General features: G+C 37.4%; 1 protein-coding gene across 2 annotated transcripts in view; it reads right to left on the reverse strand.

Annotated features, from left to right (window-relative positions):
- Positions 1-919: 919 nt before the first annotated feature.
- ANKRD50 (ankyrin repeat domain containing 50) overlaps positions 920-16,114 on the reverse strand; it is a 40,979-nt gene continuing 25,784 nt past the window's right edge. For both annotated transcript variants that reach the window (XM_060012957.1, XM_060012959.1), the window contains exons 3-5: positions 12,502-12,731; positions 2,989-6,536; positions 920-1,467 (exon numbers count right to left, since the gene is read on the reverse strand). In XM_060012957.1, coding sequence (XP_059868940.1) covers positions 2,992-6,536; positions 12,502-12,731 — 3,775 coding nt within the window. In that variant the 3' untranslated portion in view covers positions 920-1,467; positions 2,989-2,991. The remainder of the gene's footprint in view (positions 1,468-2,988; positions 6,537-12,501; positions 12,732-16,114) is intronic.

Consider the following 16,114-nt stretch of genomic DNA (forward strand, 5'->3'; position numbering starts at 1 on the left):
GGTTTCTAAACAATAAATTTTAATCTTTCCAGACATGCACACAACCCACTAAGCTAGCTCAACTGGTTTAGAGTCCACCCAGGAGGCTAAAGCTCTGGGTCACATGCTCATCTGAGCGGTCAACTTTGTTTTCCTGGGTTACAGACTTCACCCTTAACCCTGGCATCCATCATTCTGGAAGCGATTGTCCAAAGAGAAAAACAGGAAAGAGTATGTGGACAGAAAAGTGCAAATCCATCACTACCATTTATCAAATAGCAGTTAAAAAAAAAAAATACACCTGTGCTATGGCCGATAGGTTAGTGGTGTCATCAGCGAAGGAAAACACGTATTATATTCATCAAGAATATTCATCCAACTAATCACTAAAATTGACCCAATTGATTTTGAGTGGGGGCTATTTTGGTCATGCAGTGATTTACAAAATAGAAACAACTGAGAGAGAAGCTACCATCACAATTTACAGTGGTAGATATTTTATTTAACTGGATGGAAGAGAGAAAGGGTAGTCAATGAATTGTTCAGGGATCAAAAATCTACCCTCAGATAGACAGGTGCTTCTCCCTCTACACACATGCCACTGAGGCCTGGCTCTGTCCCTGAGACTTTTCATGCCTCAGGAATGATCATCTGTCTTCTTGGAGGTGGAATGACAAGTGAGTGGAAGGTGAAACTGCATCCCAGTGAACGAAGCAGAACTTTATTCTGCCTATAGTCTGTGTGTGTGTGAGTTTTCTTTTCTTTCTTTTTTCTTTTCTTTTGCTTTTTTCTTTTTTTTTGACACCTTTAGCCGAAGATTAGGAGGATTCTACTGGGAAATCCAAATATAAACTACTTAGAGCAGATCCCTAAAATACTAGACATTTTAAAAATCTTTCATGAAACTTTTTTCACCTCGATGTGGCATTAAATAGAAACACATTTTTAACCAGTGCTGAAGGTGTAGTGAACATAAAATAGTTGTATGATTTATTTTATTGAGTGACATTTTTAAGGATACAGGAAACAAGCCATACACTACAACAAGGCAAATACAACGGAAACAGTATGCTTACGTTTTGTTTGCCACAGAAAGAAAAAAATAAATACAAAGAACACTGCCTTTTCATATATATTTGATCATGGCACATGCACATTTATCAAATCTTAACTTAAAATACTTTACTCAAGATCTTTTTCAGCTTTTATCAAGGAACCGCAGTATGTATCTGCATTTAAAAAAAAAAAAGTGCTTACTCTTGGGTAGTTAATACAAAGCACACAAAATGAAATTTTTTAAGTACAGAGGGTTACACTGAGAAGGCAGCCTTACTATTTAGGCACATTACAGTATTTAAGGTAACTGTACTGCAGATATCACATTCTTCATTTTTTTTTTTTCAGCAAATCAACAGGCATTTTATGTTTTCATCCAGTAGCTGAAGAATCACTCCAATCACAATGTCCTCTGTTTCACAGAATAGGAAACTAATGCAAAAGTTAAAAAAAAAATTAATTTCTATATTATACTTATTATCTAACTACATCTAGTTTTAAAACCCTACAAAAGAATATATACATATATTTACTATGTAAAGCACAAAAGTAGACCTTTTAGAGATTCATTATTTAACGTATAAATCACTTTTAAAGATTCCACAAAGTGTTTACCTTAATTCATATGTTTTACTGTATAATATATATCTATACTTAACCTTTACAAAAGATAGAATGAGTTGGAGGGCTGTACCATCAGAACTAAATATTTTTAAAATAAATCACATTGGAGAATGTATCCACTACTTTTAGACAAATTACTGTTGAATGAGATTTGACTAGTTGTCTGTAGATTCACAGTGAAGGGTGTTTATTATTAGAAGGTATAGGAAATGTATTTATAATAATGTTTTACCTAAAACATCCCTAAAAATTTATCTCCAAAGACAAAAAAGCAAAAGAAAGATTTCAAGTTTGTTAAAGAAAAGAGTACAATTTTGTTAGAGGATGAAAAATGATTAAGCAAAGTGGGATAAATATAATTGTAGTATAAGTTAGCAAAAATTCCTAGTGAAATCTGAATTTATCCTGAATATGAGAAATGTACTTCAGAAAAAGTATCCATAATATAAAATTATGCATCTGTTTTCCCATTAACTTCCCCTATGTAATTACTGTAGCATCCACTGTAGTGAAAAGGAGAAAGAAAAATGTTTTTATTTAATAAATATAACTTTGAGGTTTAAACATTTAATTCTAACGTCTAAATATACTGGGTCCTAAATACCCTCTTGCCAATACATCCATTTATCATCTTTCCACACCTATTCTTGATATGTGTAAATTTTACTTGGAAGATTCTTAAGGGATCTGTCATAATAAAAATTACCTTTCATGATTAAATCTTTTATTTCTTCCAGGGTGGAAAAAGGAAGGAAATTAACCTTCACTAACTACCTACTAAGCACTATATACACTACCTTATTCAAACCCAAAAGGGAATATTACTGAAATAGCCCCTGCCTCTGTTACCATCAGAGAACTTTTAAGAGGGGAAATGACTGTATAGGAAGGAATTCTTAATCTGAGATCCATAAATAGCATATTCATTCACCCACTCATTCATTCACTTACTCAACACATTCCTACTGAGAAACTACTATAGGTCCAAGCAGTATTCCAAGTACCTGGAATACAGTGGTGAACCAAAGAGATAAAAATCCCTACTCTCACAAAGCTTACATTTCAGTAGAGAGGAGACAAATAATAAACATAATAAATAAAATATATAAAGCATGTTAAATAGTAAGTACTGTGGCTAATGTAAAGCAGGAAAGGGGGAAAGGGAGCGCTGGAGGTGGGAGAATTCAAATTCCAAAGAGTGATGAGGGAGGGTCTTGCTGAGAAGACGACAGGAAGAGTGATGAGGTGGCCGTGTGGATTAGGGAAGAGTATTCTAAGTAGAGGGAACTACACTTTGGACATTTATTCTTTATGTTGATGAAATGTTACCTTTTATAATGGTGTTTCCTTTTTATAGTTGAAGCTTGGGTCAGAACCCTCAATCTGAAGCTTCAGGGCTTGTTTAAGGCTTAATTCCGTCTCCGAGGAAGGATATCCTTCCAGCACTTCCTGATGCCCTCTATCCTGTACTGTTCGTGGGACTGAAACCCTACCAAGAAAAACCTGGTTGCTCTGAAGATGATAATTTGGATTTGTCATTATTCCGTTTCTCTTCTTCTGTTCCCCACTTTGTTGGTGAATAAGAAACTGCTGTTGCGATCGACCGATTTCTTGCTGAGCTGAAGGTATAATTTTGCACTGCGATTCTGCTGGCATCTGTTTAGATGGTGCACTAGTCCCAGATTTGGCTGTAGGTCCTCTTTTATCAAACTGAGTCATTTCATATTCTAGAACCTTTGGCTGTGAAGAATTATTTTGTTTAGCTTTTTTCCCAGCTGACCCAGATTTGTTGGCATTTTCTGATTTCCCCCCTTTATTTGTTTTAGTTGACTTCAAACTGGGCTTTACTTGACTCCACTCAAACTCACTGCTCGGTGAATGATGGCTCTGTCCCAAGGACTGTGTTGTGGAAGACGGGGAAACAATTGACTGTCGACTTCTACTGCGCGGCAACGAATGCTGCTGAATTTGTTCTGTAAATGACAAGCTGTGAAAGCTGTCAATTGGCACTGTTTGAGCCGTTGCTGTAGATGAAGTAGTTCTCAAAGATGAATTTTTTGAGCTTTTCAGGGAATTATTTGACAATGACGACTTCTGCCGATCAACTGTCGAGTCCGGGGATTCTGAAGGAGAACTGAATGCGTGAGCTGGCCCATTCGGTAACCCGCGCAGCGAAGGCTGCACGTCCCCTCCACCAGTACTGCCAGAGCTATTTGATTTAATTGTTAACGACTGCATTTTTGAAGACACTGACTGTAGAGGCTTTTGCTCCATTGTGTGGACAGGGGATGGAGAACAGCCATTCAAACTGGATGCACCATATTTTTCTAATAATTTAATTATCTGAGAATGTCCATTTTTGGCTGCAACACGCATAGCAGTGCGTCCAAATTGATCAGCATGGTTTGGGTCAGCACCGTGCTCTAATAAAACCTGCACAACATCAATGTGCCCTTCCTGGGCCGCAATGCAGAGCGCAGTTGCACCTTGATTACAGGTATGGTCCACCATGGCGCCATGCTCGATCAGAAGCTGCACCACTTTTACATGGCCCTGCCAGGCTGCAGACTGCAGAGCAGAGCGCTTTTCATTGTCTGCAGCGTTGACGTCAGCATGGTAGGTGATCAGAACCTGCACCATTTCCAAATGGCCTTGCCAGCAGGAAACATGAAGTGCTGTCCTTCCTTCAGCATCACTTGCTTCTACATTTGCACCATTTTCTAAAAAATATTCAGCCATTGTAAGTTGGTTTTCTAAGGCCAAAATATAAAGAGTAGGCCTACCATCAGCATCTTTGTAGTTCACATCAGCTCCGTGGCTAAAAAGTAATTCAACAATGTCCCTGTGTCCTTCTAATGCAGCAACCCGCAGTGCATTTCTCCCATCATAACCTCTGTGATCAATGTTGGATTTGTTTTCCAATAATACTTGAACACAATCATAATGACCCTCTTGCGAAGCTAATATGAAAGGTATCCGCCCATCATTATCTATTTCATTTGTTCTAGCACCTTGTTCAATAAGTGCTTCACATATTAATCTGTGACCTTCAAAAGCTGCCATGTGCAAAGGTGTCCATCCCGCATCATCCCTGTGATTTTCATCTAACCCCCTATCCAGTAGAGTACGTACAACTTCAACATTTCCTTGGGCTGAAGCTATGCTGAGGACTGTCCTCCCTTCACTGTCAATGCTGTCCACAGCTGCACCCCAAAACAGAAGTGTGTTTACAACCGAAGCATGACCCATAGAAGCTGCTGCTAACAAGGGTGTACGACCATTGTTATCTGTGTGGTCGACATCTGCTCCCCCCTCTAGAAGCAAGTCAACCACATCGACGTGTCCTTCATAGGCAGCCACCAGCAGTGGAGTCATGCCATCTTTATCACAATGATCCACTTCAGCACCTCGATCGATTAAAAGGCTAACAACCGACGCATGTCCTTTACTTGCAGGAACACAAAGTGCAGCCACAGAGAGTGCAGTCCTGCCATCGACGTCCTCGTGATTCACTTCTGCTCCGTGGTCCAGTAGGTGTTCCACAATCTCTCTATGTCCCATGTAGGCTGCTGCTATCAAAGCAGTTCGACCTTCATTATCAGCTTTGTTGACTTCAGCACCATGTTGTAGCAAGTTAAGTACAATATCCTCATGTCCTCCCCAGGCTGCTGCTCTCAAAGCTGTTCGGCTATCAGCATCTGCACAATCCACTTTGACGCCAGCATACAGTAGTGCAGAAACGACCTCAGTATGACCACCCCAAGCAGCGGATCTTAATGCCGTCCAGCCATCCTGATCAGTATGATTAATATTTGCTCCACAACCAATCAAACAATTAACCACCTTGGTATGTCCTTGTCTAGCAGCTAGGGTAAGTGGCGTGTGCCCGTGAGCATCTTCTATCTCTAAATCTGCTCCCCTAGAGACGAGTAAATTCACCACATCAAGGTTGCCACTGTAAGCAGCATTAGCCAGTAATGTCCTCCCATTTGAATCACACTGGTTTACTGATGCTCCATTATCTAGTAATGTCCGGATGGAATCCTCTCTTTCCAAGGCTTGTCGGACTATGCATGATGTGCGATCATCTTCACTGTTGACGTGAGCGCCAGCTTTCACCAGCAGCTGTAGCACTTCTTGCTCCTTGGGTATTAGTGTGGACAGGGAGTCTCTGACAGGTGTACCGTTCCATATCATCCACAGAGCTAACTCAGCTGTCTCTAACTGTAAGTTTGAATTAATTAAGTGCAATGCAAATTCTTGTGCTTCCAATGGTGTTAAATTCTTGGCTTGACAGGTATAACTCATAGCCAACATTCGGTGTCCTTCTGCTGCATTACATAAATACTTCTGGGTGCAGTGTTTCACATCCAGGAGCCACTCCGCAAAACTATAGTGAAACAGTATTTTAGTATCTCCTAGTCCATCAACAAGAAGTTTGGAGAGGACATCTAACTTGCGCTGAAAGTCTTCCAAGCTTAATGACATACTTTTGGTCCACACTGCGTGATATAATTCCGTTATGGTCAGAGGTCGGCAGGCTGCAAGAATCACGTTCAAAATAGGCTGAACCTTTGCAAACTGTTTTCTTACAAAAAGTCTCTGACACAGCCAGAGATACAGACCATTTAGAGTTCCTGGGATGTCACGAATCTCTCTTAACATAATAAAATTTTCTACAACTCCATCGAGAACTCGTTCTAGATAAAGAAAGCATCCGCTGCTCTTAATGTGCAGCTGATTTAACATCTCTGCAGTTTCTTTTGTGAGGTGTTGTCGCAAAGCTTCTTCTTGATCTAAGCGATGAAGAATGTACTGCTGAACATCCTTAACGATATATGCCTTCCGAAGGTCATCTAAACTTATTTTTCGAAAACCTAAGGACAAAAAAGTAGATGTCAATTGAAAATGATTATCAAAGTTTCCATATAGTCAAAGAGAATGTTCAACATGTGACAAACTGAGAAGCAAATAGATCAATAATAAGTCAATTCATACTAATAAACCAGTCAATAGATACCTAGAAGTATATGAGTCAGCTTTCTTTTCCTTCTGGAGAAACACACTGATGGCAGATAAACGATTTCATTTTCCTATCCACAAATGGAACTATTTCTTATTCGTTTAGTGGCTCAGTGCTCCTCTCAGCTTCCATGATAAGAGATACTAAATGAGCATTAGACATCTTCCATACATAGCCAAGCACATCGGGAAGATTTTCTGATCCCCCAAATGATTAGGAAAAAAAGTTGCAGGAGACATAAATAAGGTTTGTTTGTTTTTATAAGCTGATCTTTTCCACGTGCAAAATTTACATATTTCTATCCACATAACTGAAGGTACACTAGTCTTAATTATGGAATTGAATATTTGCATACAGTTAGAATATCACCTGTCACTGCCTTTAAATTACATTATTTAACATTTAACTTGTTAACATTTAACTTGTTAAATGTTATTTAACATTTAACTTGTTAACAAGTTAAAATAATTAAATCTTAGATTGTCAATAAACAGCTTGAACCTGAAGATGCAACTTGGTCAAATTATGCTAACAAAATTTCAGCACTGTGAAAATAAAGCAACTTAATAAAATTCAAACCAACCTAAAACCATACTAGTTACAGCTATTCAAAACTCACTTTAAGTTCTTTAAAGGAAACCATATCATTTTCCAAAGCAAGATGATATCCTGTTTTATAGACATGGATATATATTATATTAGACAACTGTGTAATTCATCTTCCAAAAGAAAAAACTGCTAAGTGAATGAACTCTCTTAAGAGGAGTAAATCTAGAAATTCAGCAAAGATTAGTGATGGTCAATTAATACTGAGTAAAATACTCTTACTCAATTGAATAAAACAAATGTATATATCACCTACTATATGCCAGGTACTATGTGAGGAAATGAGACTCTCACTTTGTGGTGAGCAGTCAGTGAGGACCAAGGCAGACCCGCATTCTGAAAGACTTCTAACATCACTAAAGATGAACAGGTGGAGTCAACTCTAGAGGCAAAGCCTCTTATAGAGGCTGTGATAAAGTCTACATAAGAATCACTAGGACCTCACTGGTGGCGCAGTGGCTAAGAATCCGCCTGCCGATGCAGGGGACACGGGTTAGAGCCCTGGTCCGGGAAGATCCCACGTGTCGTGGAGCAACTAAGCCCGTGCGCCACAACTACTGAGCCTGCGCTCTAGAGCCCATGTGCCACAACTACTGAAGCCCACGCGCCTAGAGCCCATGCTCCACAACAAGAGAAGCCACCGCAGTGAGAAGCCCACGCACTGCAACAAAGAGTAGCCCCTGCTCACCACAACTAGAGAAAGCCCACACGCAGCAACGCAGACCCAATGCAGACAAAAAATAAATAAATAATTAATTTTAAAAAAAGGGGTGGTGGTGGTGGGAGGAACTGGGAGATTGGGACTGACATATATACACTAATATGTATAAAACAGATAACTAATAAGAACCTGCTGTATAAAAACATAATAATAAAATAAAATTCAAAAAACAAAAAAGAATCACTGAAAACCTCAACAACCAAAGCAGTAGCAGCAACAGATAAAAATAAAAGTTGGATCTGGAAATTACTAATAAGAGCTAGATGGCGTAGAGCTTAGTAAGTGTGGAGAAGGAAAGAGAACAGGAGTCAAAGCTGAGATTCTTTTGTGGTGTGGCCAAAAGCATGGAAAAAGAGACCACTAAAGGACAAACAACAGGTTTGGAGAGAAAGTTGAAAAATTCAGTTTTGTGACACTAATCTTGAATTACTTAGATGAAATGGACAAATTTATTGAAAAACACAACCTACCAGGAATGACACATGAAGAAATAACAAATTTGCATACCTCTAAATCTATATAAAATGGAATCTGTAATTATATATATTTACATACATTCAATTGATTGATTAGTCTCAACAGAATTAATTTCAAATGATAAATTTTAATTACGAAAAGACACTCCTGATCTGAAGAATTTAAAACATGCCTAGAAGTGTATAACATTGTACATTTATCAGTGATATGAGATAACTTGCCTCCAAACCTTTTTTGTGTGTTCATTTGCTTTTGACTTTATAAATTCATTAAAACAATTTAAGCTGGAAAACACCTGGCATGTTGCTAATAAAAAGGATTTTTAAAAATAATAACTACCACCTTACATTGTACAGTGTTTTAAAGTTTCCGAAGTGATCTTGTAGATAATGATTGACATGAAAGATCATATGGCCTATTATGAATAAATATCTGTAATTTAAACCTACATAACTAAGATACCATGATTGAAACTTGAGGTAATTAAGACAGAATCTAGGCTAACCCTCCACAGTAACAGGTTTGGTTCTTGGTTTGGTTCTGAAAGAAATATAAGAGATCAACATTTATTGACAGTCAATTATTTTTAAAGCAGCACTTCCAGTACTTATCATACATAACACTTCTTCTTATGTCAAGCCTGTGAGATAAGTTGCACCTGACAATTCTAATTTGGAATGCATACATCTCAATTCAAAATCCATATATTTCATTAAAACAACAGTAGAAAGCAGAAACATGTAGGACATAAGGAACGCTGAAAAATTTTTTTAATAAGTGAAAAAAATGCTATGTTCATGGACAGAAGGAAAGCATATTTTAAATGTCAAACTTTTCCTAAATTTTAACCAAATGTAATAATTTTGTTTACATCATTAGTAGTTATAATTTTTAAAAAGCTGTTCAAGTCAATCTAGTGGAATAAAAGTAAAAACACATATTTTAGGATAATATTGATGGCAAGGACGACTGGGAAGTAACTGTACAAGAAAATTTAAAATATTAAACCAATGTGACAGTTGCATAAAAACGCCAACAGACAGTTTAGAAGAGCAGACAGATGGTTTAGAAATACATCAATAACACACACACACACATACATGCACATATGCCTACACTTAAGATAAAAGAAGCACTGACAACTAGTGGTACAGGGAGTTCATAAACAGTGCTGAGAAGATCTGTGATTTGATAAAGTATCCAGATAAGAGTCTTATTTCACACCATTCGGTAGAATATATACTATAAGGATAAAAATCACTAAATGTAAAAATAAGAATATACAATAGTAAAGGACAATACATTAGAGTGAATATAAGGGACTTCAAAAGAATTACTACAGTTTTAAAAAGCTGAAGAAAATAGCTGCAAAGAATAAAAAAATATGAAATAAAAGCCCTCTTAAGAATCAATAAGAATATCACTAACTTCCTGGAGGAAACCTAGGTAAAGGTGAGAAAGTACTAATTCAAAGGAAAAAAAAGAGACAAATTGATAAGTTAAGCATAAGGGGGAAGAATTCAATAGTAAATAAGAAGTATAAATAAAAATGAGCTACTATTTTTCACACACTAAATCTGCAAATATGAAAATATATAATTCAATACTGGTGGAAGTTCCGAGAAACCAACACTCTCAGGTAGAAATATATGACATATATCTTTCTGGAAAGCAACTTGAAAATATGTATTCATAACTTTAGTAATATTCTTCAACGTTTACTACCAAATTCCAAACCTATCATCAACAGAGATGTGATCTGATGCTTATTACAGCTCAGCATTTTTAATAAGAAGGAGTATGGTAAGAGAACAAGACCATATTCAGTTCCTCCTTAGTCCTTCTTGGTTCACTGCTTTCTCCACCAAGACCTAGTTCAAAGAAACACAAATTCATTTCTTTGCTTTGTTCGAAGCTCTGATCTAGATGTTGAGGAGATACAGTGGTGGACAAGACAAGCAAATTTCCTGTTCTTATGGAGGCTGTATCTTAGTGGAGGAGACACCCAAGTAAGAAAACAAATGTAAAATGTAAACAATTTTAAACAGTAATAAGACATAGGAAGAAAAATGTGTGCCTAAGTAGTTGAGGTGGCAAAAATAGAAATCGGATAGAAGAATATGGAGAAGCCTGCAGGAGACTGGTATTTGAGAAGAGATCGAAATGTTAAGATAGTAAGAAGTTCAGGAGGAGGTCATTCCCGTCAGAGGGAACGTCAAGCGCAAGCCCCTAAGGCAGAAAATGCAGATCTGAAAATAACAAACGTGAACTGACGAAAATATAGAGAAAGGGGAAATCTCATGTGTTGCCGGCAGAGGCATAAATTATTTCAAGCACACCAGATAGCAATTTGGCAAAATTAACTAAAGCTCAAAACGTACACACTCTATTCTCTAGTAATTCTGTCTGGGTTTGTAATGTAAACCTTTAGCACACGTGCACAAGACGTGTTCGAGTACGTCCATGAAGCATTTTTTGTAATAATGAAAAACTGAAATAATTAAATGTCCATGAATAGGATAATGGAAAAATTGGAGATTTATTCATGGGAAGGAATAATATACAGCAGTTAAAACCAATGAACTGGGTTTATAAGTAGTAATAGGAATAGGGCTCAAAAACAATGCTATCAAACAAAAGGATATAGTGATAATAATAATAACAGCAGCAATACACTTATGAAGCACTTATTATGTACTAGGCATTGTTCTAAGTGCTTCACATGTAATTTGTCATTTAGACTCACAAAAACTCTGTGGGGAAAGTAGTAGGAATGTGTAATCCTCATTTTATAGATAAGGGCACTGAGGCACAGGTCATGTTGGTAAGCTGCATAAGGTCACATAGCCAGTAAATGGGAATAGCTAGGATGGTGTATGCAGTGTTTCATTTATGTGAACTATAAAAATATACAGAATGCAAATATGAGTTGAAAGGACAGAAAATAAACTAATAATACTGGTCGTCTCAAATGAGGAAGGGAAAGAAATGGGAGGCCATAGACCAAAAGGGGATTTAACTTTATCTGGACCTGACATACTAAGAGCTACATTAAGTATTAGCTGTTATCCTGTTAATCCCCCAACTTTTATCAACTAGATTTTCAATAACAACAGAACAGAATAGTATAACGGAAATCAAATCAAAAGTGCTGTTATTAGTAGCAAGGGAATCTAAAAGAGGGAATAAATCTGGATAAAGGAAACCATTTTAACAAATTAGTAGGGTTTCACCATTCTGTAAAATGTACAGAACTATTTACAAGTGATATGGCTAATTAACCAATAACTTAATTATCTTTCCAATTACACTATAAATCCTGTGATTTATTTATGATTTATTTATGCTCCTTTTACTTCCCATAGCACAAAGAAAAAAAGGGCTTTACATAATCTAATAGGAGAAACCACAACTTTATTGTGGTAGTAAAAAAGTAGAGTTGGGAAACAAGAAAAGTAAAGGAAGAAAAAAACCTGATCAGGTAGTTCTATACATTGTATAGATTGTTTTCTCACACATCAGAAAAGGGTTAAAAAAAGGATCTACTTCAAGAGGCATCCTGAATGGCTGTTGACTGTCTCTCCTCTTAGACCAGGAAACACGTCTTGGAGAAACTGCCACTGATTTTTAAATACACATATTCACTACTCTCAGTCTAGTTAGAAGAAATATCATAAGCTGATCAGGACACATCAGCATAAAAATTGCAGCCCTACAGATATAAAGCAGCTAATATGGCATGAAATACTCGTAACCTTTACTAAAGATGTTAGATAAAGAATCTTGAAAAAAAAAAAGGTACTATTAAATGATCTTAAAATATTCTATGGCTTGTTTTTAATACAACTTTTAAAAAGTACAGTTGAAAACAGCTGATAGAACAGATAGAACAGCTGACAGAATAGCAGAAGCAATGACCAGATTTTCAACTGAGTACTCTCCTCTAAGAAAGAAACACATGCATTATTTAGTTCATCAATGAAAAACATTTGAAGATGGCAGGAATTATGCTTACCGGTAAACATTTTAGTAACAGCTTTGCTCTGTTTTCGGGCAGAACAGAGAAGTAATAGCCATGGTGGAAAGAACTCGTGGTGACCAGCTAAAAGCTCTGCCACAGTCCCAGATAAGCTGGTAGACGTCTGTTCACCTTCCGTAACATTACACCCTTCATCCACTGAATCCACAAGCAGATAGAGGCTTTGCTGGGGAGGCTTCATTCCCAAGAGAGGGAGCAGGACACACCTGTGAAACACATCCATATGAGCATTTTGAATGTTACTGGCTATGATATTAAGGTTTATTATCCAAACACTAGAATTACAGGTTATAAATATTGTTTTAAGAAAAAAATTAATGTTTTAGAATAAAACTATTGTACAAGTTTCAATTCCTTACTTTAATGAGAATACTGGTCCTAAATAGTTCACATTTCCAATAACAACAACATTTTCCACAATAAAGTGTGTGTGTGTGTGTGTGTGTGTGTGTGTGTGTGTGTGTGTGTATTATTGATTCAGCATTCTTAAGAAGGGCAGTAGGAACCTGAAACAAGATTTCACTATTCCTTTCCTGAAATTTTTATCAATAATAAAAGCTTGAATTGTTTATCACAAAGCTAAAATGTATTGGAAAGGAAAAAGTAACTGGGGATCACTTCAGTAATAGAAAAGATATCAAGAGTTCTCTAGAATTTAGAAGATTTTATCATCATGTCTCTCACAAAATGACTGCACTTCATCTAGTTTGTCATACACAAGTTTTATTTTAAAAGACTTTTCAAAGATAAACTACAGTCTAGATTCCATTTGATGTATGTTCAAATTTCAATGTAAAGGATAAATTATTAGGTTTAATCCCAACACATTTCCTACTCAGATAATTTATACTGAAGTTGAATACAACTTTTTCATAACTGAAACAATACTCATTCATTTTCAACAAATATTTACATGAGCATTCCATATGCTGAATGAGGTACTGAAAGATACAACGGTGAAGAGGACAGAATCCATCTAATTATGAACACCAGAAACGTACAGATAATCCTCTCTACAACTCTCTTCTTAATCTTTCAATCCTGATGGCAACCAAGATCCAATGTATCACTAAGTCCTGTCAATGCTTCTTTATAAAAGTCTTCAAACCCACCCTGGTCTGTATCATCACCCTACTCCAAACTGCCGTCATCTCGTTCACCCAGGAACCACACTAATCTACATGCCTCCAGCCACTCCCTCCAGAGCTCCTACTGCAGCAGATCAAACTTTTCACAATGTTCCTCCAGCCATACTAGCTTTTTCCATGACTTTTACTAGATACAATTACACAAGGGCCTTTTGGTTTGCAGTCTCCTCTGCCTGGTCTGTGCTTCCCTTCTCTCTTCATGTAATTAACTCCTCCTTGGTCTTCAATGGTAAGCTTGAGAGTCACTTTCTCAAAACCAAGACCCTATAATATGCTTTCACAACATCAAGTATTTCTCTTTCACAGCATTGTCAAGTTTGTAATGTTAAACTTACTCAATGTCATTAATTCTTATTTCTCTCTTTAGAAGTTAAGCATCAAAAGAACGGGGACTATGTCAGTCTCGCTCATGAGTATAACCCCAGAACCTAGCAGTGCTGTACCCATAGGAGATCCTAAGTAAAGACTTCACACTGTTGTAGCCTATACTGGAAAACAAATAACTTCAATGTAGGCTGCTCAGTGCTACCAAAAAAAGCAGTAAAATTACTAACACAGTGGATAAGAAATGATCAACTCAAGGGAAGTAGATAAGAAGGGAAGAAAATGTCAGAGAAACATTCAAATATTAGGTGTTCAAGATGAACTAAGTTTTGAAGGATCAATTAAAATTCTCCAGGAATAGTAATAAATTTGCAATAAATTTTACAATAAAGGGAAGGCAGGGCCCTCCTGGCAGAAGGAATGTTATAAATTTAGGAAAATGTCCTTTATTGTACCTTATGTATATAGTTCCTCTACTATGAGAACAAAGAAGGCTGACGTAAAACCAGTGTTATATATTTACCTACGTATACAGTACATATATACATATACAGTATATATATATTTCTATATATAGTACATATAAAATATACTATCATAATATACTATTGTAATATCCTGTAATCAGTGCCACTTGAGAGAGACCATAACCTTAACTACTTTTTTAAAAAAATTTTATTAATTTATTTATTTTTGGCTGTGTTGGGTCTTCGTTGCTGCGCGGGTTTTCTCTAGTTGCGGCAAGCGGGGGCTACTCTTCGTTGCGGTGCACGGGCTTCTCATTGCAGTGGCTTCTCTTGTGGAGCACGTACTCTAGGCGTGCAGGCTTCAGTAGTTGTGGCATGTGGGTTCAGTGGTTGTGGCTCATGGGCTCTAGAGCACAGGCTCAGTAGTTGTGGTGCACGGGCTTAGTTGCTCCACAGCATGTGGGATCTTCCCAGACCAGGGCTCGAACCCGTGTCCCCTACATTGGCAGGCGGATTCTTAACCGCTGCGCCACCAGGGGGGAGCCCCCACCTAACCTGTTTTTGATCAGGATAGGGTAAGGGGAGAGATCAGCAAAGTTAGGAGAGGAGCTTAGTCAGGAGAAAGTTCGAGAGTAAGGCAACAGACACAGGAAAAAAAAAATCTAGTTAAGGCAGTAGGACACGCACAGGCTGGGGGAAGAGAAGGACCAGTGAACAACATACTGAAGAAAATTACTGAAAGAGTAAATGCTGGGACTTACAAAGTATTCTGAAATGTGAACTCTGACCTAAGGGTACTAAGGAGCCAGTGAAGTACTTTAAGCACAGAACTGATATGTTTATATCTGTGTTTAGAACGATAACTGGCTACAGTTGAAGGAAAGCCTGAAACAGAGTAAGTCTAGAAGGAAAGAGTGCGATAGGAGGCCACTGCTCAGAATTTAAGGGAAAAAAAGAAAAAACAATCTCCATCCTGAACTACTGTTACCAAGGCCATCACTGCTAACTTTAATTCAGTGCTTTACTGCATTTAAGTACTTCACATCTGCATCAACTCACTTGATTCTCACATTAAGTCTTTAAGGTGGGTACTACTGTAATACCCATTTCCAGATGAGGAAAACAAGGCACACAAGGAGAAGTCACTTATCCAAAGCTCAAGGAAGGGTCTGAAGTTCAGGGTCTGGCTCTAGAACCTACACAAGGGTAGAACATTCAGCCTGGTTTGCCTAGGACTTTACCAGTTCTAAGTGCTGAGAACCAGCCATTCCTCCTCCCTGTCCATGCCCCACACGCCCCACTCCTGGGCAAACCAGGATGGTCAGTCACCCCCTAGTCTACACTCTTACCCACGACGGTCTACTGTCTATCTAAAACCAATGTTATAAATAAGGTAGTAAGCAGCAAGGTCAGAATGAAGTAGACAGATCTGAGGGAAATTTGGTGGGTGAAATTGATAGGATTTGATGATTATTCCCCGTCTTTTGCTTACTCCAGGTTATGTGTTCTTCTTTTCCTAGTTCCTTATAATACAAACTGAAATCATTGTTTCATACTTCTAATATAATCCTTTAATGTCATGAATTTCCCTCAAGTATTTTCACTATCAACCAATTCAAAATAATTTCCCTTTGATTTCTTCTTTGAAAC

Source organism: Delphinus delphis, chromosome 5 (assembly GCF_949987515.2).
Source record: "Delphinus delphis chromosome 5, mDelDel1.2, whole genome shotgun sequence".
Classification (NCBI taxonomy): domain Eukaryota; kingdom Metazoa; phylum Chordata; class Mammalia; order Artiodactyla; family Delphinidae; genus Delphinus; species Delphinus delphis.